This window comes from Thunnus maccoyii, chromosome 13 (genome assembly GCF_910596095.1).
Source record: "Thunnus maccoyii chromosome 13, fThuMac1.1, whole genome shotgun sequence".
Taxonomy (NCBI): Eukaryota; Metazoa; Chordata; class Actinopteri; order Scombriformes; family Scombridae; genus Thunnus; species Thunnus maccoyii.
In genome coordinates this window covers 15,022,083-15,044,996 of record NC_056545.1, presented here as the reverse complement: position 1 = coordinate 15,044,996, position 22,914 = coordinate 15,022,083, and the positions used below count along the sequence as shown (strand labels likewise).

General features: G+C 39.1%; 1 protein-coding gene across 4 annotated transcripts in view; it reads left to right on the top strand.

Moving 5' to 3' along the window:
• The first annotated feature begins 12,676 nt into the window (after positions 1-12,676).
• The window catches only part of LOC121910635 (actin-binding LIM protein 3-like), a 49,701-nt gene continuing 39,463 nt past the window's right edge, over positions 12,677-22,914 (top strand). The window contains exons 1-2 of one of the 4 annotated variants that reach the window (XR_006099696.1): positions 12,677-13,289; positions 16,495-16,662. Coding sequence is in view for 3 of the 4 variants with exons in the window: in XM_042431893.1 (XP_042287827.1) it covers positions 13,271-13,289; positions 16,495-16,662 (187 nt within the window). In the remaining variant the exon portion in view is untranslated. The remainder of the gene's footprint in view (positions 13,290-16,494; positions 16,663-22,914) is intronic. The other 3 variants (XM_042431893.1, XM_042431891.1, XM_042431892.1) reach the window with 3 other exon arrangements.

Sequence of the window (22,914 nt, the reverse complement as noted above, 5' to 3'; positions counted from 1 at the left end):
AGAGAATAAGACAAAAAATTAAGACAAAAGACATTGTTTAATTTAAGGCAACTAAAATAACTCAGCTAAGGTTGGTTTGAGGTGGTGGTCATAGTGATCAGATATGAAAATATGGAAACCACAGTAAACAAACACTTCATGTATTGCAGAAAAAAGTAACTGCATGTTGAATCCAGGTTAGGGGAACTGAGGGCAAATGTCAGAAGACACAGTATGTTCAGTAATATGACTTCTGCTTCTTGTTTTGTATGATTAGCAGAAAACAAAGTTGCTTTGCACTACTTTTGTATCAAGTTTGTAGTTAATATAAGATAAGAGCAGGCTCACACAGGTAGTCTCCAATCTATTTTATAGTTTATTTGAACCGCAGCCTGTTTTTTTTTTTTTTGTACATGGATATCTGGGTTAGCTTGACACAAGCCTGGATTATTCACATCTTCGTGAAAATTAATTTAAAGGTGTTGCTAGAGGAATATGTCCCTAAACCCAAACTACAAAAGTGCAGGCTAATTCACATTTAGCTGGAATAAATGAAATAAGAACACCTAAAAAAAATTACCAATTTGGTCTGGGACATTATTCATTATTCAGATGAAAAGTATCTGACTGTGTCCTTGTATATGCTATATGTGGGACAAATTTATTAATTTAATCTTCCAGGGCAATGAGTTCATGCACGGTTAGCATGCATGGCGACTCTTCCCCTAGGTCTTGTTAGTTGGTGTCACCATTGAGTAAAGAATATCAAAAAATAGGTTCAACATAATGAAGATCTTAAGGATTAGAATTTTAATGCCATTTTTTAAGAAAACAATACATTTAACACTCTTTTAAATTGCCCTAAGTGTATGTGTGGGCTGTATAAATAATGTGTTGTTGTGTCAATTTTGAAAATTACCATCTCTGGCACCCCCATACTGGTATTGGTGGTATTAAAAACCACACTGTGCTAGCCTAGGACAACTGAAAAAGCTACACATAGACTGTATCGGTTTTCTTTGGGATTGTCCCATTTCTCTACATGCAAAACTTTAGGACATCAGTATGATATGAAATATGCTATAATTACAGAACAACCTCCTCGACCCCTACTGGTGTGGGTTCAAGGCAGGTAACCCAAACTGAGGCTCTGTCCTGCCCCCAAAGTGTTGAAATGAACTCCTCATAGAAGCTGTATATAGAGGTTGACTGCACTTATTGTCATTTTTTAGAAAAGCTTCTACCAAATAAATGTAATGTAATATATGATAAAATAAAAAAGTCCACACATGAAGGCTTTAAATGTTGAATTTTCTGTTTCCTATGTTTTATCACAGGTAGTTTTAGAATGTACTTTAATATTTGTGGGGCCCTAGTCTAAATCCAAGCCATCACATGTAATTACAGTCTGTAGAGCACAAAAGAACCTGTTAAAATTCCCCACAAAGTGCCATAAAATGTAGGCCAAATATTCAGAGCAGGTGAAACCATCAGAGTATTTTAGAACTGAACGTTGTGTCTGCTTTATCCTGATGATAACCTGCAAATACACAACAAAGACTTACCCCACACACACCACATGTGGTTGAGTTAAAGCCATGTCGCACAAAAGAATCTTTGACACACTTGCATATTCAACACACTCGTCCCAGACACAACAAACAACGCATCACAAACAAAGCATTCATTCATGCCACCTAATCAATATTCTTCTGTGTTAAAAATGCAAAGTACTTTTGTTTGAGTTCAACATTATGATCACAGACAAACACAACTTTATGAAAGCTGAATGTTAGAGAGGGGGACTTATGTCATTATATATTTCTACAGGACATCCTGCCATCCATGTTATGATCATAAGTGTTTTTCCACTTTGTCACTGTACAACTGAATTGTTTTTGTTTTCGCATTAAGAATGTGCTTAATTGACCCAGTTGTACTTTGTACTTTGTCAGGGGAAAACATGAACCACAATGAGAGCACACTATTTCCCTTTTCTCTTAATTTCATTCTTTATCTCTCTTTCTCTTTTATCACCTATTTCCTTTTTAATTACGTCTTTTGGGGCATGTTTGTCAAGAAGCCCAGAACACATTCAGCCATAAGGACTGATTAGAGATAAAGCTCTGCATAACTAGTAGATGACTCTGATTCATATTCAGTGCATGAGTCAATTACTGTATGTTTCAACACTGGGGAACACTCGACTCGCACAAGTGCAAGCTGCTGTAAACAGTTCATTTGAAGGTCGTCACGCCTGCAGCGAAAACTCCTGCAGGTACCAAGAAGAGCAAGCAAATCAAGCAGTGGCAGGATTAGAGAGCTCATACGAGCGGAATGTCTTCTATTAAACTATTCCACTTGTCTCGCCAACACTGTAACGTGTCCTCCTATGGGAAAACCGACACAAGGCACGCAGTATGGCCATTTCCTCACGTCTGTCTAGCTACAACACATTCCTCTCCGCACCTCTTCCTGTCCCTGTCCTATCCCTTCCTCTCTCTTTCTCTGTACATCCTCGACCCTTACAACACCCTCTATCACCTAAAGTATCAATGTCATAGCTGTCACAGCTCATTGTACCCTTTATGTAGCTGTCTCACTGTTCCTTATGAACTGTTTTCACTGCTCATTGCTATATAAGTTCATGAGTTGTGAAGTATACCCATGGAGGTTAAATAGGTGAAAATCTAGTTTTTGTCTACCTGTCTTGTTCCTAAAAAAGACTTTGCAACACAAAATATATTGATTGACCATTTTTGAAAAAGCAACAAGGCTAAATCATTTTTGTTACCACTCGGCAACAGTTTGGCAACCTACCTCGTCTGTAAAGGCCCTCAGCCATGAAGACCATCACATTTCAACCACTTGAATATGATGCTTTCAAGTTCTCATGTTGAAATATAACCTCATGAGTTCACGTTAAAGGGAATGTATGCCACAAGCAAATCTACAGTGTGCAGTTGTACAAATAAGAAATGGAGAAAACTAGAGGGGATGTCTCGGTGAAATGATGCCCTAATGTGCATGACAAGGCGAGGTATATTTCATACACAGTGGCAATTCAAAATGCTTTACAAATTGTTCTTGCAGAACAAGTGTCTCAAAGTCCTTTTTTTGTGATTGTTCCCCTCTAATCTTCTCTGTTACTTTCCACTGAATCCAATATCAAATTTCATCAAAACTAACAGTAACCACATCTGTATTGAGTGCTTTCCCCGAAGGGTGGAACCAATCTATAATGCAACCATGCTGCTGCAGACGTTCACACAAGAATCCTGTGGCTGAAATGTACTGATAAGCAACGCGACCTATTTCAGCTACAGTATTACAGCAAGTAAACTGTGATTCACAGATTAGAGGTTTTCATCACCGAGACATGATGCGGAGCAGAACACATATTTGTTTTATCTCACTTTACCTTCTTAGCTGAAAACATTTAATACATACTGTGCAAAAAATGCATCTGCAGCAGAATAATACAACAATAATTGATTCTCACATTTGCTGTGAATGAACATCCACAAGCAGAAAAATACATTCCCAGTCTCAGCTGGGTTCTTGGTGCAGCTTTGTTGTTCTTGTGAGAGAGGCCCACTTCGAGTATATCCTGTACATAATGTGCACTGGGACAGTACTGGGACCATACTGTACTGTTTCCTGCTGCTACTATGTCCTACACAGACTACGTTTTTTTTACACCTCATGTTTCCTGTTCCAAGATCGGACCATGGCTACATGAACTGCAGTGATTTGATATGAGGATTTGGGGAATAATCTCAATAAGAAATAAGAAATCAACAAGAAATTTTCATAGAAGAGCATTTTCTGACTGTCTTGACCTAAATATCTTGATATAAATAACATCATAGTTCACTAAAGGTAATCAAGTTAAGATGTGTGCATTTTCCCAAATTTTGTTGCAATACTGACCAACATTTTAAACTTTGACTGTCAGCGTTTTTGGCATTTTTCCGACGCACATGTTCAACCAAACTGAATTTGTTGGAATGAACAGCTGTAAGTGTACACAGATGGGCTGAAAAAAAGGTTGAATATTGAAGGAAAGCTGACATTGTAATGAGATGTAGAGGAGCTGTCTTTTGTCATTAATTGGGCTGTGAATGAAGCAGTCGTAAAAATAATGCATCAAAATACTGTCTTATATCGAATCCTTCATCCCATCAATTTTTCCACTACGCCCTGCTCGGTCCCTGTCTTCCTCACTCTCCTTTCATTCTCCCTCTGCTCTTACACCATATTTATGTGTCTTTACGGACCCAGCATCACCTCTGCCTGGCTGAGACATCTGTTTTGACAGATGTGATTGCACAGGTCAAACAAGGTAAAGAGAAATAGTCAAGGTCATGTTGTGAAATAATCATGTGTGTGTGTGTGTTAACAGGTAAGGAGAGGGGAAATGAAAGGTCTGCTTCTTACAGATGCGGGAATGAAGGATATGAGCAGAAAGATAAACACGCTTTCTGCTTGTGAGCAGACTTCCTTCCTCCTTCTTTTTTTTTCTCTCTCTCATCATCTCTCTCATTTACTCTCCTATCTGTCTCTCTTTCTGCGTTCCCTCATCACTCTCTCCTTTTTCATCTCCTCTCCCGTCTTCTTTATAACTCCCCCTCTGCCTCCTTTCTCTCATTGGTCTCTCCATTTCCTTTCTCTCGTTATCTCCCTCTTGTGTAATTCTTTGCTGCGCATCTTTTATCTGTCCTCGTTTTCCTCCATCACCCTACGCTCCTACCTGTGTCCCTTTTTCCCCATCTGTGTTGTTTGTCATCCCTTTTGAAGCAACATTTGTAAACAATCCTCAGCAGTTTTCATCTCTTCGGGAGCAGTATGATACATCAAGTGCTCTTGAATGACACAATTAAGCACCTCAACAGCTTTGCAAGTGGCTCTTTTACCTGGAAAAATAATTAATTCTGTATAGCCTGAGACTTCATCATATCATTGTCTTATTAATGTTTATTTCGGGTGGCAAAAATCTCATATTATATCTACATTATAAACACTCTCTCGCCGTGTTCATTTCCTGTGGGAAATAGCCCCTCGTAACTCAAAGCAGTATATTATTCTAATTGTTAAGGCTAAGAGACAGGAGGCAGTAAATCAAGTTGCAAGGAAGTTTATTGCTGGGCTGGGAGCGGGGAGACTGGAGCGAGGGCTTGGCCAGGTAGCTGGAAACCTGGGGGCAGAGTTTTGGGCATGAAGCTGGGGCCTAGTAGGGGCAGGGGAATGATGAGGGGAGCCAGGCAGAGCAGGTTCCAGAAAGCGGGGAGCTGAGCTGAGCCGAGGAAGGTGGCAAGGAGAGGAGGAGACGAGGCAGGAGGACTGGGGATGAGGGCTTGAGTCATGCTAAGGTTTTCTACATGCACCAGAGAAACAGGGTTTAGGCAAATGCTGCATCCTGACAGAACAGTAACCAGAACAAAGATAGGCTGGAAGCATGACTGACTGTGTGAACAGAGTCTTCGATCTGGTGAAGAAGTGGAGATTGAACAAGGTATTTATGCAGGGTCAATCATGATGATTGACAGCCCACACACCAGTCTTCACTCCTGTAATTAAGTAAACATAAACACACAAGGAGGAGGAAAGAGAGAGAGCAGCTGGAGGCCAGGAGGAGGAGGCAGAAGTGGAGGACATGACACTAATATTAAAAGGTTACTCTAAATAATTAAGTATTGCACTTTCATAAAGTTTGGTGACTCACAGGAAACAGATTTATATGTTAGAGATACCCTGACTTTTAGCCTCCAGTATGGGTCAAGTTCTAATCATTCTGCATCGTAAATTTCCTTCCTTAGACCCTCCCTGCCATTTAAACTCTTTTACACTCTATGCAGGCTTTCCATTGAAAATTTATCTCCAAGCCTAAACTGAGATTCCCCTGATGACATCACCAGGGGTTATTTTGGCAAAGCGCCCCTTTAAATGAGATGACATGAAATATCTTTCTACTTGCTTGTGAACAACATCAGGCTCGTAATTTCTCATCTTTGAGATATTTGCCTATTTTCACTTACACTTAGTGTTAGCATGCAGCACTGAGGACACTTGGATTGGTTTGATGCTGTATGTTTCTTTCTTTACAGTATTTCTTTACAGCTTAAAACCTGGGTGAGATAGTATTTGTGTAAAAAACTGTTACTTTGGTAAAAAAAAAAAAACTAAAAAGAATAGGCAACACTTTTGAAGCTTTTTTTGGTGGTTTAGTGAACTTCTTATTTCTGAACTTCTGTATTTTGAGCCTGAGAAACTCAATAATATACTGTAAGCTGCAGAAAAATGAGTAGAGTCTAAATGAAAAAGAAGGGAAAATGAATTGAACCAACATTATTAAAGTCAATATATGAATTACATCAGACTTGATTAAATTGAGTACATTTTTTGAGAATTGCGATTAAAAAAACTGTAAAAGTCTTTTTTTCCCCCTCGATTTCAATGCAGGAAATAATGAGTTGTCAAAATTTTGACAGCTTTTGATTATATGTGACTTAAATACACAATTAAAAGGATAATCGATTTATTTGAGCAAATCTAAATCATTTTAATTTTAGGTAGTATCAACAGTACCAGTGAAAGACTTTTTACAGTGTACTATCTCATTTGCAATATACTGCCTCATACTGATGCTCCAGCAGGTTAAAACAAACACATTTGCAAGTACCATTTCTCACAGGTCACTTTCCAGTTTGCCTCTTGTTTCGCCTGACGCTCTCTGAGCTGAGAGATGTCTTTTATAGTACTATCCTGTTATTTTACTGCACCCAAAGGTTCAGAGAATTCCTGTCTGTCCAAACACAGCTGCTCAAAACTCCTTTGGACTCGAACCAAGGCTGCGAAAAACTGGCTCCACACCCAGGTTTGAACGATGTAAGAGAGGGAAGCGGCAGTCAGCCAAAGAAGATGTTTAGGCCTACGTGTCTATTCTACAACAACAGTGTAGTGCCACAATGCAGATGTGTTTCAACAAAGGATTTTGAGTCGTAAGAGCTCTAAGCTTTCAAAGAGGAATTACTTGTCTCCTGTACCTTTGTAGATAAAAGTTGTATTGTAATCCTGACATTGTTATCACAGTCAAAACTGGCTGCCTGATAATTATTTATGTCTTCCATGTGAAAGGTGACACTGTCGGTATACACAACAACATGTGTCCTGGCTGAAAGATGGTCGTGATATTCACCATCATGATATAATGATATATTCTGGGTCAAAATGGGTGAAAATACATTGTGCACGAGGTGTGGTTTATCTTTAGACATCTAAAGAAAAAGCTTGAATATGTTTTGATTCATCCAGCAATAAATCCAATGTTTTTGGGGTGTGTAGCGTGACCTTTCACCTCTAGATTCTGATTTATCAACAATAAATCTCACAGTGAAGAACAGGACCCTGACATAGAGAGACCCTCTAATGTGAAGAGGTGACGCTAGATACTGTAGATCAATGATACACACACACATACACACACACACACAATAAAGTGACCTCGCCTTCACCTTGTCCCATTTCCTGACTGACAAACCCACAGACACACAGGACATGTACTATTACTCCAGGGTCAAATTTATGTCTCCAAATGGGAGGAGTCACCAGAATATAACTGTATGAACAGACTAGAGTCTTCACAACATGATGAGTACATATAGACACACACACACACACACACACACACACACACACAGATGGTCAGTGTCCAGTCTTGCTGTAAAGAGAAATGAGAGAAGAAGTGCTTGCACAAAACCCCGTACTGGACCTCATGCTGGGCGACAAAAGACTTCCTTATCATATCATTGCATGTCTTCCACATCCCCAGGATTCAGCATTAAAGCTATAACAATGATGAATCAATACAAAATTATTTTAATGAAATAGTAAAACAATCTGGATGGATATGGATATGACACTTACAGCTTGAAATTGGGCAGATTATGGATAGATGAACCTTAATTATTTAAATATGTGTTTTATTTGTTTGTTTTACCCCCAGATGTTGACTGCTGACATCCATTCCAGCCTGAGGAGATTTTCATTATTTGTAGATTTCTACCAGGTTAAAGGTGCCACCTATATTTGGAAATCAATATATTAAAGCTGCTGTAATCGATAAATATATATCAGCAATTGACTAAATGATTATGTTTTTATGAAAGGGGTCACTCACATAGAGTTATCACTCAACTTTGCAGTTCTTCTCACCTCTACAGAGACTTTTTTTCCCTTTTAGCCTTGTCTCCAATCTACTCAGCACCAAACAGACAGACACAGTTAGCGACTAGCTGGTGAACACAGTGCAGCATTTAGTAGCTAAAAAGCCAATGTATCCTTCCCCAGATAGCATATGGATGTGGCACTGCTGGCCTTCTTCTGGCCCGGACAAAATGGATGTGAGCCTGAAATGGCCAATATGTAAAATAGCAAATATGGCCCAAATATCTCAAATCAAATGTGGGCCTTTTTTGGTAAAGATGTGGTGCTCTCGCTGCATGTGGGCCAGTTCTGGTTTATCTGGTTTGTTCTTGGTTGACATACGGCATTGTTATGGCTTGCTTGTGGCCCAGATCTGGGAAACAGGATCAGACCACCCAAGTGCCATCATTCCACGCAATAGGTGGGCTGGATGAATGTGCTGAAAGTGTCGGGTGTGGGCCGGATCTGGGCCACAGCAATTTTGCTATCTGGGTCAGGAGTTGGTAGAGAGCAAAAACAGAGCTAAAAGAGAATATTGGACTTACATTCGGCTGGAAACACAAGTTAACAAGTTTACCATATCAATTTTATAAGGTGATAATATGTATATGTAAATGTTGTGTTTACAGCCTTTGTTTCTGCTGCCCCCATGTGGCCAAAAATCCCTTACTGTAGGTTTAACCATTATGTATAAAATGTATCATTAAATATATTTTGACACCTTGTTTTAATTACGACAAACAAATAAAACCATGGTCGAGGCGAGTGCTAGACTCTGTCTCACTGCAGTGGTATTTATAGGCTGATGTTTTTTTAATTATGCCACATTTCCTATAAAGCCTGTTGCTTCCTGTCCAAGAGGATGTGGCTACTTATTCCCCTCTCAGGCATCAAACCATGTGTGTTTGTTTTATCTTTTGTCATTCTTCTGTTTGCCTCTAGCTTGTTCCCCCATCGGCCGTTTCATTTCACTGTAAGACACAATGCTTTATCTGTTTGTGCCACAAAGCAAGCCAGCTGGTTTACTGTGACATCTTATGTGGCAGTTTGCAATATAAATTGTGGTAAAACAGGACAAGTAGAAGCCCCCAGCCTGATGTTATATGAGCATCTTAAACTTTATGTGCAGATGATTTACTGATATTGATATTTTTACTAAATTCAAGACAGTACTTGCCTTTCTGTTCTCACCCAAACATCGTCAGATGAAATACAGTTGCCATATATGGTTGCTACCTTGTTGTTTCTTCATTCTTGAAACACATGTGTTCACATGCATGCACATTAACCATTTGTGGTTAACTATTTGCTAAAGCATACTATCTTTAGTACTAACTTGTATTTCAACTTCCCCATCAGCTGCATCTGGCATGAACGTCAACAATGTCATTTTATCTCTCACAGATGTCCTCTATTTCCTCTTTTGGAATATAATAAGAGTGTAATGCTGTAAAACATTGTGAATATAACACACAGAGCAGTTGCCAGGCGATGTTCTCTTGAAGGAACTCACCATTGTGTCCCAAATGCTTTTAAATCAGTAGACTGTCTCGACAATAGGACATTAATCACACCTGAACATCCCCACAGACGCACAAATTGGATGTGATACTCCAGCTGACATATTGTTTTTCTGACCCCAGTCAACTTTCATTGAAGGCATTGGCCAATACCCAAAGCCTGACCCTGTGATTCTGAAGCTCACCTATAACAAAGATACTGCTGGAATCTTCCTGGAGGAATCAAACGTCTACTGTAAGAGATCAAAACCTAACAAAAATACTGTAACATACTGTTAGTAATTTTCATAGTTAAAATTAAGACTATTTCATGTTGGAGCAGATCCTTTCTTGGGCTGAAAAATCAGCAGGGGTTAGCAAGCAACAGTGGTTTGCCAGTATTTGCAGGAAGTATCCTGCACATTGTTTTGAAGTACAGGGAAGTGAGACAGGACAGACTGAAAGGTAACTGTATAAACATGTTTTTGTGATGGAGGGCAGTTTTATGCAAGAGAGTACAAATCATACCTCTGTTTAACAAACAGAAAAACCTCAGTTGTCTCAAAACATCAGTTGTCATTTAAAAATGTATATATTTCATTAGAACTTTACATCTATCAAGAGTGTTGCATTTAAATATTCCAGTGAATTGCAGAGCTGGGCACACAATTCATTTCTAACCCCGGTGACACCACTTCATTACCCAGAATACGCCTCATGCAGCCTGGAAGGAAAGTTTACAGGCTCCAGACTCCAGTTGAAGTTTACTTTTTTCATATAAGGGACACATTATAATATTTGCACAACCAGCAGTGACTCTACTAACAGCACACTGCTTCCATGAATATTGTCTTAACTTACACTGCCACCTTTTGGTGTTTCTTTGTAGCCACAAGTAGTGGGATGATTTTATCTTCCTATCCATCTATCTATAACTCCAGAGTCAATCAGATGAAAACATGTTACATGTGTTCGAACTGCGTTTTTATAACATGTAATAATGTAACAGACCTTCAAAAACCAGAACCCGAAGAGATCAAAAAGTACAATTTTAACACTGTGTCTTGTGTTATTTGTGTCATTGCATTGTAGATACAAACCACTGTAAGCAACACTTGTACCCTGTGTGTTTTTTCTGCTATGAAAACTAAAAATGTAACAAATAGTATTTTATTAGTTATTTGTTAATACACAATTACTGCGGCTGATTATGTGATCACATTTCTCATCATGAATGGACCCCTTGCAAGCATTATACTGTGAGTATGAGTGATTGGTGATTGTTGCAACCGCTGGATTAAAGCATCCTATAGTTAGATGAAAGAGGACAAACTGTAGCTTTTAACAGAATATGAGTCACTATGATTCATATCCCTATTCTAATATGAAAGCGATGACATTAAAGCAGAGAAATGGTTATCACAATAAACAATAAACTATTTAGATCCTCATATGCAGTTATATGCTTGCAGAAGCATTGTAATATTAAACTCATATTAAACTGATAGCTTACTATGGGAGAAAACATTACAGCCATTCGGTTTAAACTCACTTTCAAAACTAAATTTAGTGAAATCCACCAAAATGTTAATCTGAAAATATTGTCCAGCTCAGTTTGAATTTGTAAATTTCAGTCTCTCCGTAGGTTGAATAGCAGAGGGGCAGACCAGTGTGGTGATGTCATTAATGCTCCAAACGCTGCTTAATGACACTATGACATCACCTGGTTTAAATGTACTTTACATATATATGTTCAAATAAAACTCATTTGGATGTGGGAAATGTAAATTCTATATGAGCCAGTCACTAATTTAAAGAATATTTTTATTCTTAATATTTTTATTTATTGATTGATTTAGTATATAGATAGCTCCTTCTCATTGTCATCAGTCCTATGTGTTTAAAGGATGGGTTCACAGTTTTTCAAATTTGTTCTAAAACAACAGTCAGGTGCCCATATGAACACTGACTCTTGCTGTAATTATTTTATATATTCATGCTAGAAGATCCCCTCCAAATGTGCTTACAATGTAAGTGATGTCCAGGGGACAAAATCCACAGTCCTTGTTTTGAGCAAAAATGCTGTCTGCAGATAATATGATACTTCAGCCATCTGACTTAGTCAAATAAAATGAATATCTTCCAAAATTACAGTCAACCGTTTTCCTGTCCAGCTACAGTGTAAATATTGAAATAAAAAGAGATAATTTGGCATTTTAAAAAAAACCATTAACTTAGAAAGACATGGACTTGATTCGACTCATTTGGACGACTGAAGTCTCACATTAGCTTCAAATAAATTTTTAATACATTCTTGCACAGAATGAGGCTTGGGGATTTTGTCCCCCATCACTTACACTGTAAGCACATAATGAAGGGATCCTCTAATGGTCAGTATGAACTGGAGTAATGGTCCAGTGTCAGTGTTCATTTGGGCACCTGACATAGTTTTAGGACAGACTTGAGAAATTGTGAACCTGTCCTTTAATGCCTGCCTGCAAACTAAATTTCCTTCAGGATAATAACAAAGTTGAAAGTTAATTCATTGTCCACTGACCACATCAAAACGCACCCTGTGACTATTATTGTGGCTTTATGCTATTATTTCCACTTATTAACCTGTACAGTCAGTATAGACCTTCATAATTATATATTTACTTAATGTGTGTATATAACTGCTTTTAAACTTGTTAACATGTGCCTTTACAGATACTGTTATCTTATTTCTATTTTTTGAATATGCTTTAACGGCAATGCTCTGTGTATATGACAATATGGTCTTTGAATCTTGAACCTATGCATTAAAGTGACGATCTATGACCTTAATATACCATAGGATTAAGATAGTCCACATTCAGGATTAACTGACTATTGAGAGCCATTGACAACACTTCCTGACACACTCACGGTAAGAATATTACAGGAATATGACATTGATTTCACATAGGACCGATGAAATTACAATAAAAGCAGGCCCATAATTCCCTTTAGAGAGACACTGGCAGTTAAAAACCCATCACACTATGCAGTCAGGATTGGCTGGCATCTTTATTCCCTTGCAGTTTGGAGTCCAGACACTGTTCTGCGCTCTCGTACCGTGAGAGGAGCCCGTCCTGCCGGGTGGAAGACTCTCTGACAGCTCCTGGTCTGTGAAACTCACCAGCAGCATTTCAGCCTTCACACCGGCGCACACGGACATGCAGGCGTCCTCGGGAGCGCACTGACTGTTCAGGGAGCGATGGACGCTTCTGCACAGAGCCAGGGGACTGCTGGGGGGTTTGTTGGGTGGGAGAGGGAGAAGCTGAAGGCGTGAGAAGGAGGAGGAGGATGGCGTCTGTTTCGATTTAAGCAATTGGACAGTATAGTCTGTCGCCTGGCAGTAATCCGCTTGCCGGGAGGAGCAGGGAAAGCCCCATCTAGACTGAAACAGGGAGAGGGAGGAAGAGTTTTAAGTCGGACTGGGATAGAGAGAGTTGACAAGAGTGCTTGATCGTATTTGGAGCTTTTGTCCTGCTGATGGAAGCTTAAATGAACTGACTGATACAGACTGAGGACGATTATTAAAGCTGTGAACTGTGGAATTCATCATGAGTGGACCGACAAATGGTGAGCAGAGTTTAAGGTGCACGTGTGTGTGTGTGTGTGTGTGTGTGTGTGTGTGTGTGTGTGTGTGTGTGTGTGTGTGTGTGTGTGTGTGTGTTTCTGTCTAATCCATACCACAGTGTCCTGGGAGGGTTTATTCTGAAGTAGACATAAACAGCCCTTCACTGAGGTTATTGATCACTGGCTCACTAACTGACACCGCATTTCATCATGTCATTAGCCAGCTCTCTGTCAAGTGAAGGTTGTTCTGTGTTGAAACAGAGGCTGATATTGTGTATTGATAGGTGTCAATGTTCATCAGTATTTTCATCATTGTCAGTTTGTGTTACCAGTTCTGAAGATTGTGAGCAGTGTGCATGGATTGGTATAGATTTGCTGTGGTACTGATTAACAACCAGGGATTCCTCCACTGAAGAAATTCCTGCAGTCACAATCAATTTATCCATCATTTCATTTCATTTAACAAATTGCTTCCACAACATTCTGTGTTTAGAAATCAATAAGCTACAGTGGCGCCTTTAATCATCTTTTGCAATCAGTAACAGTCAAGTAAGACAGTAAGAGAAGCCTGTGACAGCTATTCAGATATTATGGAGAAAAGAAAGGAAGCTAGAAGACAAAAGAGCACATTTTGGTCCACACTGGCACATATTAAAATGTCCCGATGTCTAAACATAGAGCCACATGAAGCAGTTAGTTATTATGTGAAACCCCTAAATCCCAAAATCTATTTTCCACAAGGCTCTGCGTCACACGACATTGTGCTTTCCAGTGTAAGACATTAAGCAGGTACTTACACCTCCTGGCAGCCATTCAGCTTTATACCTTTAACCTAAGGGAGATATTTAACCTTATAAGGGCCTCAGGGGGGCTACACTCCGATGCAATTATGACCATGTCAGCGTAGTGACTGTAACCCCCAAAATCTCCCACTGAAGAGAGGGGGATTATCTTTTGGCTTAGTGGTTTGATTCACACTATGAGACCTTATAGGTTTTTTATCCAGGCAGTTTATTCACAAGGTGACAAGTCAGAATGAACATGTGATGCTGTCAAACAGTGCAGAAGAAATGTTTTATTTTACTTTTGAAGCCAAAGACAGAACAGAGAAATATCATGACATGCATTTCAGTTATACAGTATGTACAGTAGATAACACACATGCAGCACACAACATACACACACACACACACACACACACACACACACACACACACACACACACACACACACACACAAACACACACAGAAGCACACACAGGTGGCTCAGATCTTTCTATGTCTGTGGTTCCAGTCCTTCTGCTGCCATCTGGCTACAGAACCAATGCCAGCTTCTGTGGTGCACACACACACACACACACACACACACACACACACACACACACACACACACTCATGATACAATTTGCTAAGAAACAGTTTTGTCCCAGTTTTACCTTTTTTTTTCTCACCCAAAAACATTTATAGATTCACAACTCTCTCTCTTTCTCTCTCTGTCTCTCCTGCTGTCATCAGCTTAACCTGCCAGCATGTTGTGTTTGCTTTGATTGCATAATAATACTCTGGGATGCAGCAGCATTAACTGTAATGTAATCTAATTGAGCAGAATACAGTGGAATTGTTGCACAGTGTTTAGGGTGCAGTATAGAGTCGACCGTCAAAGGAAATCAAAATCAGTATCAACTGAAACAGTGAAATCTATTTACTCTGTTTTGCTTTCGTCTGGTTCTACAGTGACAGAGACAGAGCAGCGTGTGTTTCAGACAGCGTAAAGAAAGGACTTGTTTCACTAAGAGGGATTTGACCAGTTTCATAAGCGAGGATGAAAGAGGTGTAATCCTAAAATGGCCCCACTGTACCCTTTTCTGTCTGTCACATCGTGTCATACTCTGCATGTGCAGTACATGTCAAGATTCAGTATTCAAAGCTTTACTGTCATATGCTCAGAGTGTGAGCTGCATAGAAGAATACGATTCTTAGTTGGCTGTAGAGCTGCAACGATTAGTCGATTAGTTGATTGGTTGCCAACTATTAAATTAATTGCCAACTGTTTTGATCATCAATTAACTGTTTTGAGTCATTTTTTAAGAAGAAAATTTCCATATTTTCTGATTCCAGCTTCTCAAATGGGAATATTTTCTGGTTTCTTTAGTCCTCCATGACAGTAAACTGAATATCTTTGGGTTGTGGACTGTTGGTTAGGACAAAACAAGACATTGGGAAACACTGATTAACGTTTTTCACCATTTTCTTACATTTTATGGACCAATAACTAAAGTGATTAATTGTCAGATTAATCAATAATGAAAATAATTGTTAGTTGCAGCCCTACTTGGCTGTCTGATTGTCATCAACAGGAAAAAGTTAAAGTTAGATCAGGAAAATACAATCAGAAGAGAGGAGTAAAGTTTGTAAGTTTGTAAAGTGAAACAATACAGCAGCGACACTAGTATGAACTTGTAGAGTACATTTAGATGTGTAATACAGTTCAGTACATGTCTTTTCCTACACCTGTCTTTCTTTCTGTCTGTCTCTTAAGCCACTAGCTTGTAATGAATGGTTGTAAGTCGTGCTGATCTCCATTGAAGAGTAACAGACTTTCCAGGAGCCAGTGCTAGTTATCAAGTCGGTCACTAAGCCTCCTTCATCTCCTCTAAACCTTTAGCCAAGTGTGCGTGTTTGTTTGTTTGTGTATGCATCCATGTATTGTTGTTGTCTGTTTTATTGTGTGTTTTTCTGTCTCTGTCTTATCGATCCTCCAGGATTGGTTGCCATATTTGTAACATTAAAGAAAAGTGTAATTGAAAGGCCAGATTAAATTTATTGAGGGAAAAGATGAATCAAAAACTGCGCTGACATTTGATAATTATATTTAGTGTTTGTGATTTGCTTTCACATCATATATAAGACAAACCTGAGCAACTGATTGCAAATATTTCAAAATTCAAATTTATTGTGCATTAAAGCTTATGTTTAGCCGTCACGTGTTCCTGTAAGAAGACACTTCTCTGAGAAAAAAAATGCATCTTTTTGATCCAGTCGTTCCACATTTTTATCACACTTTGATCAAATGTTTGAATCCAGTTGAAAGGAAGACTAAAGAAAGGCCTGAAAATGACAACAAGTGACATGTGTTTGATCCTCTCCTCTCCTCTCCTCTCCTCTCCTCTCCTCTCCTCTCCTCTTCTCTCTTCTCTTCTCCTCCCAGCTGTTCAGTACCAATCAGGTCTTTATGGAGGAAACAACAATAGCAGCTCTCCTCTCTCCAGCCATGGAAATTCACCCATTGTGTGCGAGCGCTGTGGGGAGGTGTGTCGTGGGGAGGTGGTGCGCGTCAAGAACACACACTTTCATGTTCACTGCTTCACCTGTCAAGGTAAAAATCCACCACACACCTACACACACATACATGCCTCCATACATCCAGTACACATTAACTTCTCCTTACACATGCACACATATATAAAGTACATACAGTCACATCCGCTTCCGTTCTTCACTCCCACATTCACTCACAGTGTTTCATCTTCATTTATTTTTCAAACGTGTACTAATGCACAGGTTTCCATGCGTGGAGTCCACCCACGTCAATCGGCATAATTAAAGATTCAATTATTACCAGAACACAGACAAGAAGGAGGCTGCACAATTGAATCGATGAAGAGCTTCTGTCATCACTGAAATAGAAACTGAACTATGACCGATGTTAAAGTGAGTCACATGCAGCATATTATATAAAACAGAAGAACTTCAGTGACATAGAAGAATCAGTAATAACTGCAATGATCAGTTGATTCATCGATTAGCTGATTAGTCGATTGACAGAAAATTAATCAGCAACTATTTTGATAACTAATCGTTTTAGTCATTTAAAAAATCCACAAATTCTCTGGCTCCAAATTCTAAAATTTGCTGTTTATGCGCCATATATGACAGTAAACCAAATATCTTTGTGTTTTGGACTGTTGGTTAGACAAAACAGGACATTTTAATACATCTCCTTGAGCTGTGGGAAATTGTAACGCACATTTTTCCACTATTTTCTGATAACTGATAGACTAAACAATTAATTGAGAAAATAATTGTCAGATCAATAATAAAAATAATTATTAGTTGCAACCCTTTTTCCACACGCTATTTAAACTTGACACTTGATGTGTCTCAGGCAGATCAGATATAGCTATCTGGTATCAAAAAAGGTGTGTAAGTTCAGCCAGTATCAACAAATTGAAACCATTGGTGATAAAGTTAAGCCACTCAGATGTATACTTACAGACTCTTCTTTAAAGGAATAGTTCAACATTTTGGTAAATGGGCTTATTTGCTTTTTTAGATGAGAAAACTGATACCACTCTCATGCCTGTATGCTAAATATAAAGTTAGACTGAGCAGTCTATTAGCTTAGATTAGCCTAAAGACTAGAAGCAGAGGGAAACAATGTGGCTCTGTCCAAAGTTTAAAAAAATCTGCCTACCAGCATCTCTAAATTGACTAATAAACACTTTATATTTAATTTGTTTCATCCATTACACAAACAACAATTTGTGGTTTTACTGGGAGTTATGTTCTGGACTATTTCTTGGCCGGGAGCAGTGACTTCCTGAAGTCTCCACTGGTTGCCTGGCAACTTCATGGTGATGACAAGACTCTTGGTCTGCATACTAACATACTATTTAGTACGCTAAAATAGTATGTGAGATTTTTTAGTATGTCTGAAACGTTAGTATGAAACCAATAGTACGTGAATTACATATTATTTGCAATCACTGGACCCTATGATGGCTCAAATATCCCACAATGCAATGCAGTAGTGACGACAACAATAACAACATAACAGACAATGGTGGACAGCAACCAAGGCAGCTCTGGCATAACATCAATAACGCTTCAATTTAAGTAAGGGTTCACTTTGCTGGGCATAATATTCTTTAAATTAGTTCAGACTTTACGGTTGGCATGGGCTACCATGGTTACGTGTCTCCAACAAGAAGTCCGGGAAGGATAATTAAAGCTCAGTGTGTCCAAAAAGATACCTACTACAATTTATTCACACAAATGTATGTTGAACGACAGCAAATATATTACATATTGGATATGTAGTGCGTAGTATGTGATTTCAGACACAGCGCTGGAAGTCACTGGCCAGAAATGGTCCATCATGTAACTCTGTGTAAAAAACACACAAATTGTTGCTTTTAATTACTGTTTGCCAAGTAATCCAAGCATCCGAGCTCAGGGACTATTTAGGAGGGTTGGAACAGGCAAGTGTGTGTAACTTCACAGTAGCTCATACATGTTTTGTAGTAAATTAAGTCTAGTTTTGTCCCACATTGTCTAATCAGGCAAAATAAGAAACAAAACAGAAGTACAAACATCAAATGTAGCATTTGAATATGGAGTTGAAAGAGTGAGATGTTTTTTTGTAACAGTCACTTCAAATATGTTTCCCTCTTTCATTCTTTTCATTTTTCATATCCATGCCTTATCCTTTAAATGTGCACTGTTTGAAGGTCCACGTGAATACACAATAAGACTATTTGTGTCTGTGTGTATTTGCTCTATGTGTGTCTTTTCATGTTTGTGCTCCGCCAGTGAGCAGGTGGGACAGAGCGCACAAATAGAGGTCTGGAGTCAGCAGCTAGCTTAGCAGTGCAGTCAGCAGGTTTTCAGCCTGTCGTCAGACTCCAACCAGCTAACCTCCTTTCACAGGCCGGGACCCACACAGTCTCAAAGTGTGCTGCAAGACAATGCTGTTTTCTTTGTTTGATCTGCTGCCTGAATTCACTCAGCCATAAAACACCAAGAGGACGGTTTTCCCTGTTTCTATTTTTTTAGAGAAACCGCATATTTTATCTCATGTGCACACAGCTCACTGCAGATCTTTAAAAATAACCTGAGATGAAATAACTGCTTTGATAGCTTGTGTGTTTCATTGAATGATTGATCGTATAATTGACTGATTGTTTGCTCAACACAAGTTAGATTTATTGAAGGAAGTGTTCTCTCTTTGATATTAAAGTATTTATTATTATGGACAATTGATCTAGCTGAGTAAGCTTAATGACTTCTAGCTAATGGACTGAGAGCTGAGTGGACCGGATCAGCTGATGAAGCGGACAAGAATCAAATTGTCAGCTTTTAGTACACAGGCGTCTCTATTTTTTTCTCTTCTGCTCGTTATCTGTTCCTGTCCTTTCTTCTCCCTCTCTGCCGCCCTCTTGTCTCACATTCTTTGTAGCTGTGAATGTCAGACAGTTACAATGCGTCTTTGTAATCTCCTGTTAGTGTGGCTATTTGGGATTGTAGAGAGATTTTTTTTGGAACATGGAGAGGACCATTAATGAGCAGATGAGCAGGATGTCCTGGATGTTTTTCAGCTTTGTAATTAGAGTTACACTCTAATATTTGAATATGAATAAGATGATTTCAATACAGCATGTTTTCAAAGTAACACAAGATCTTATTGTGGGAACTATTTAACTGACAATTAACTGATGCTGCGACCATGTTTTTTAGCTACCACTTTGGTCCAGACTGAAATATTTCAACAACTATTGGATAGATTGCCAAAAAATTTAGCACACATATCCATGATACCCCAAGAATGAGTCTTAATGACTTTGCTAATCCTTTAACTTTTCCTTTAGCACCACCAGCAGGTCAAAATTTCACTTATTCTATGAAAGATCTCTACATCTCCTGGATGGATTGGCACCAAATTTTGTTCTGAACAATGTGTCCTAATGACTTTGGTGATCCCCTAACTTTTCCTCTAGCACTACCTTGAGTGAAATGTCTTGAGATGGATTGTCATGAAATTGTGTGCTGCATGTTAGCATTGTCACTGTGAACATCTTAGCATGCTGATGTTAGTATGTATCTCTTAGCACAGCCATACAGCCTCACAGAGCCACAAGCATAGCAGTAGACTTTTGTTATTTAAGTATTGTGCAGCTACTTTATTGTTTGTATTAGCAATATTGGCTATTAGAACAAGCTTCAGATTAACCTTAAGTAGAATATTTTAAACCCTCTTCGCCCAGACCATTGTGGACATGGGTTTCCATAGTTTGTGAACATTTGAAATGTTTAATTTGTGAAATTACCAGTTGGTGGTGAAGTGGTTGGGATGAGAGTGTGGACTGTAAAAAATATGGATGTAGCCACTGTGTTGTCACCCATTGGTTTCTGAAGAGCGGCTTTGAAGCTCAAAGCAGACGCCTCCAGCCGTCGCCATCTTGGCAGTGCCTGACTCCGCGAACTCCTTGCTAATTCAAAATGGGCAGAGAGCTGAGGTGGGCTGAATGAAGCCTGGCTGCTGAAACAAGCCACCTAGCGGCTAGCGACCTGTCACTCAAAGCAGCTATGTCCTTAATTATGCATAACTTGTTTTATAAAATTTAAATGGGTGAGTTATAAAAAAATTCACCCTCAGTACAGTTGTCACAAACGGGGAAATTAGCTACAGAGACCAAAACCGTTTTTTGTACCAGGCTGTAAACATGTTTATTTCTGCTGTAAAGTTGGGAATTTTAACATGGGGTCTATGGAGATTGACTTGCTTTTGGAGCAAGCCTCAAGCGGCCATTCGAGGAACTGCAGTTTTTAGCTCTTCTGCATTGGCTTCATTTTTCAGACCTGGGGGTTGCTGCTTGGATGAGAGTCAGCACCCCCAAGTCTGAAGCCATGGTTCTTAAATTACTCGCTCCAGGTTGGGAGTGAGTTTTGCCCCAAGTGAATTATCTCAGCTCCTCACTTATCATCACAATTGGTAAATGACCAAAAGTATGAGAGCGTGGATACAGGTGGCCAAAATAAATTTCCTTCATTGGGTAGCTGGGTTGAGAAAGGGTAAGAAGCTCAGACATCTAGAGGTAGCTCGGAGTTGAGCTGCTGCTCCTTCATGTTAAAAGGAGCCAGTTGGGGTGGTTTGGGCGTTTGCACGTCCAACTGGGAGGAAAACCCAGGGTAGACCCAGAATGCTGAGAGGATTATATATCTTATCTGGCTCAGGAATCTTCAGGATAAAATGGAGACCGAATAATAACTTGACCACAGGTGGACGATACACTCCTCTATCACTCTAAGCATATATCTCGGTATCAATATATATCATGATTCAGTACATTTTCTCAAAAATCAATTGAGAAACTTAATGGATAAGATAACTGAATAGGAACGACTGATGTTTTTGGTTAGGGATAGATGCTACAGTAAATCTCGGATGGTAGAGAACTTTCATATCATCATATCGCCCAATCCAAGCCTTGACATCATCGGCTGCTTTACATCTAGAAGCACAGAAACTGGTCTTTTTCATTAAAGTAACAAGTAATACAAACACCCATACAAGCTGTTCCTACAAGTAAACATATTGGACTTTTAGAATTTAAACTTTTTATTTTATTACTAAAACTTAGTTTTCTGTCAAAGCAATAAGAAAGAAAAAACAGACCTTGAATGAATACCAACAACATTTTCAACAAGCACTCATGGAAATCTGCAAATGATATCTTCCTGCTCTCTCGAAAAACATGGAGCATGTTCATAAGTTTGCCCTCATTTCATAGTGAATAATGTCAGTTTTGGGAATATTATGTTCATGTCCTGCTGGGTATGCAGATATAGAGTCGTACATAATTCCACTATTTGATTTCCAAATAATTAAAATTCATGAATTAACCATCCATTGTTTATGTCAACAAGAGATCCAAATCCATATTGTGGCATATAAATCTACTGGTTTACTGTACATACCAACCAGTCCCCAGGTTGGACTGTATACATGTGTCAGCGTTGTGGTTTTGTGTGACCTCATCCTTTCTCTTCTTATTCCACCCCTTTTCTCTGTGATCCATCCATCCATCCATCCCAACCACACTCATGCAAATGCAGAGGAAATCCATCCCATGTTGATGATGTGAATACATGAGGGAAGACAGTGACAGGACGGCAGACGTGTGCTGGATTGACAGATCGATAGTCTCATTGATACCTCCCCTGGGTCCCCCCCCCCCCCGTCTCTTCCTCTCCATCCTCACCCCTTTCACTTTGCTGTCTACTTCCCTTTCTCCTCACATATGATGCTTCCTCTATTCATGTTTCCTCTAATCTCTCCCTTGACTCCCCCCATCTTGCCTTTCTTCTCTTTTCCGCCATGTCTGGTCTTAGCCTTGCATCTGAAATAATCCTCCCCTCTCTTCTTCTCTCCTCTACTCCCATTTTTTTTCACTGGAAAATTGAGCCATATACATTATCTATGACCTTACAGCATCTCAGCATCTGAAAATAAATTCTTACTTACTTGAAAAAAGGACAAATATTTTCTGTCCCCTCATGGTGCATTGAGACATTTCAGAAGGAATTTTGAGATGAAAGGACATTTGTTCATTGTTTATACTATCAAATCCCATTTTCTGAAGACTTTATTATGTTATTTTCAGGTAGAGACTCTACTCAAAGGTGATGTACAGCAGGCACACATTCATTTATGTGGGTGAATTGTGAGGCTGCAGGTACTTCATAGTCTCAACAGAATTTAAAACAGACTTGTATGATTCGTCGTACATATTAAAGCTTATTGCAAAGCCTGACCCAGTTTGGCTTGAAACAAGTTTGTGTTGTCAGA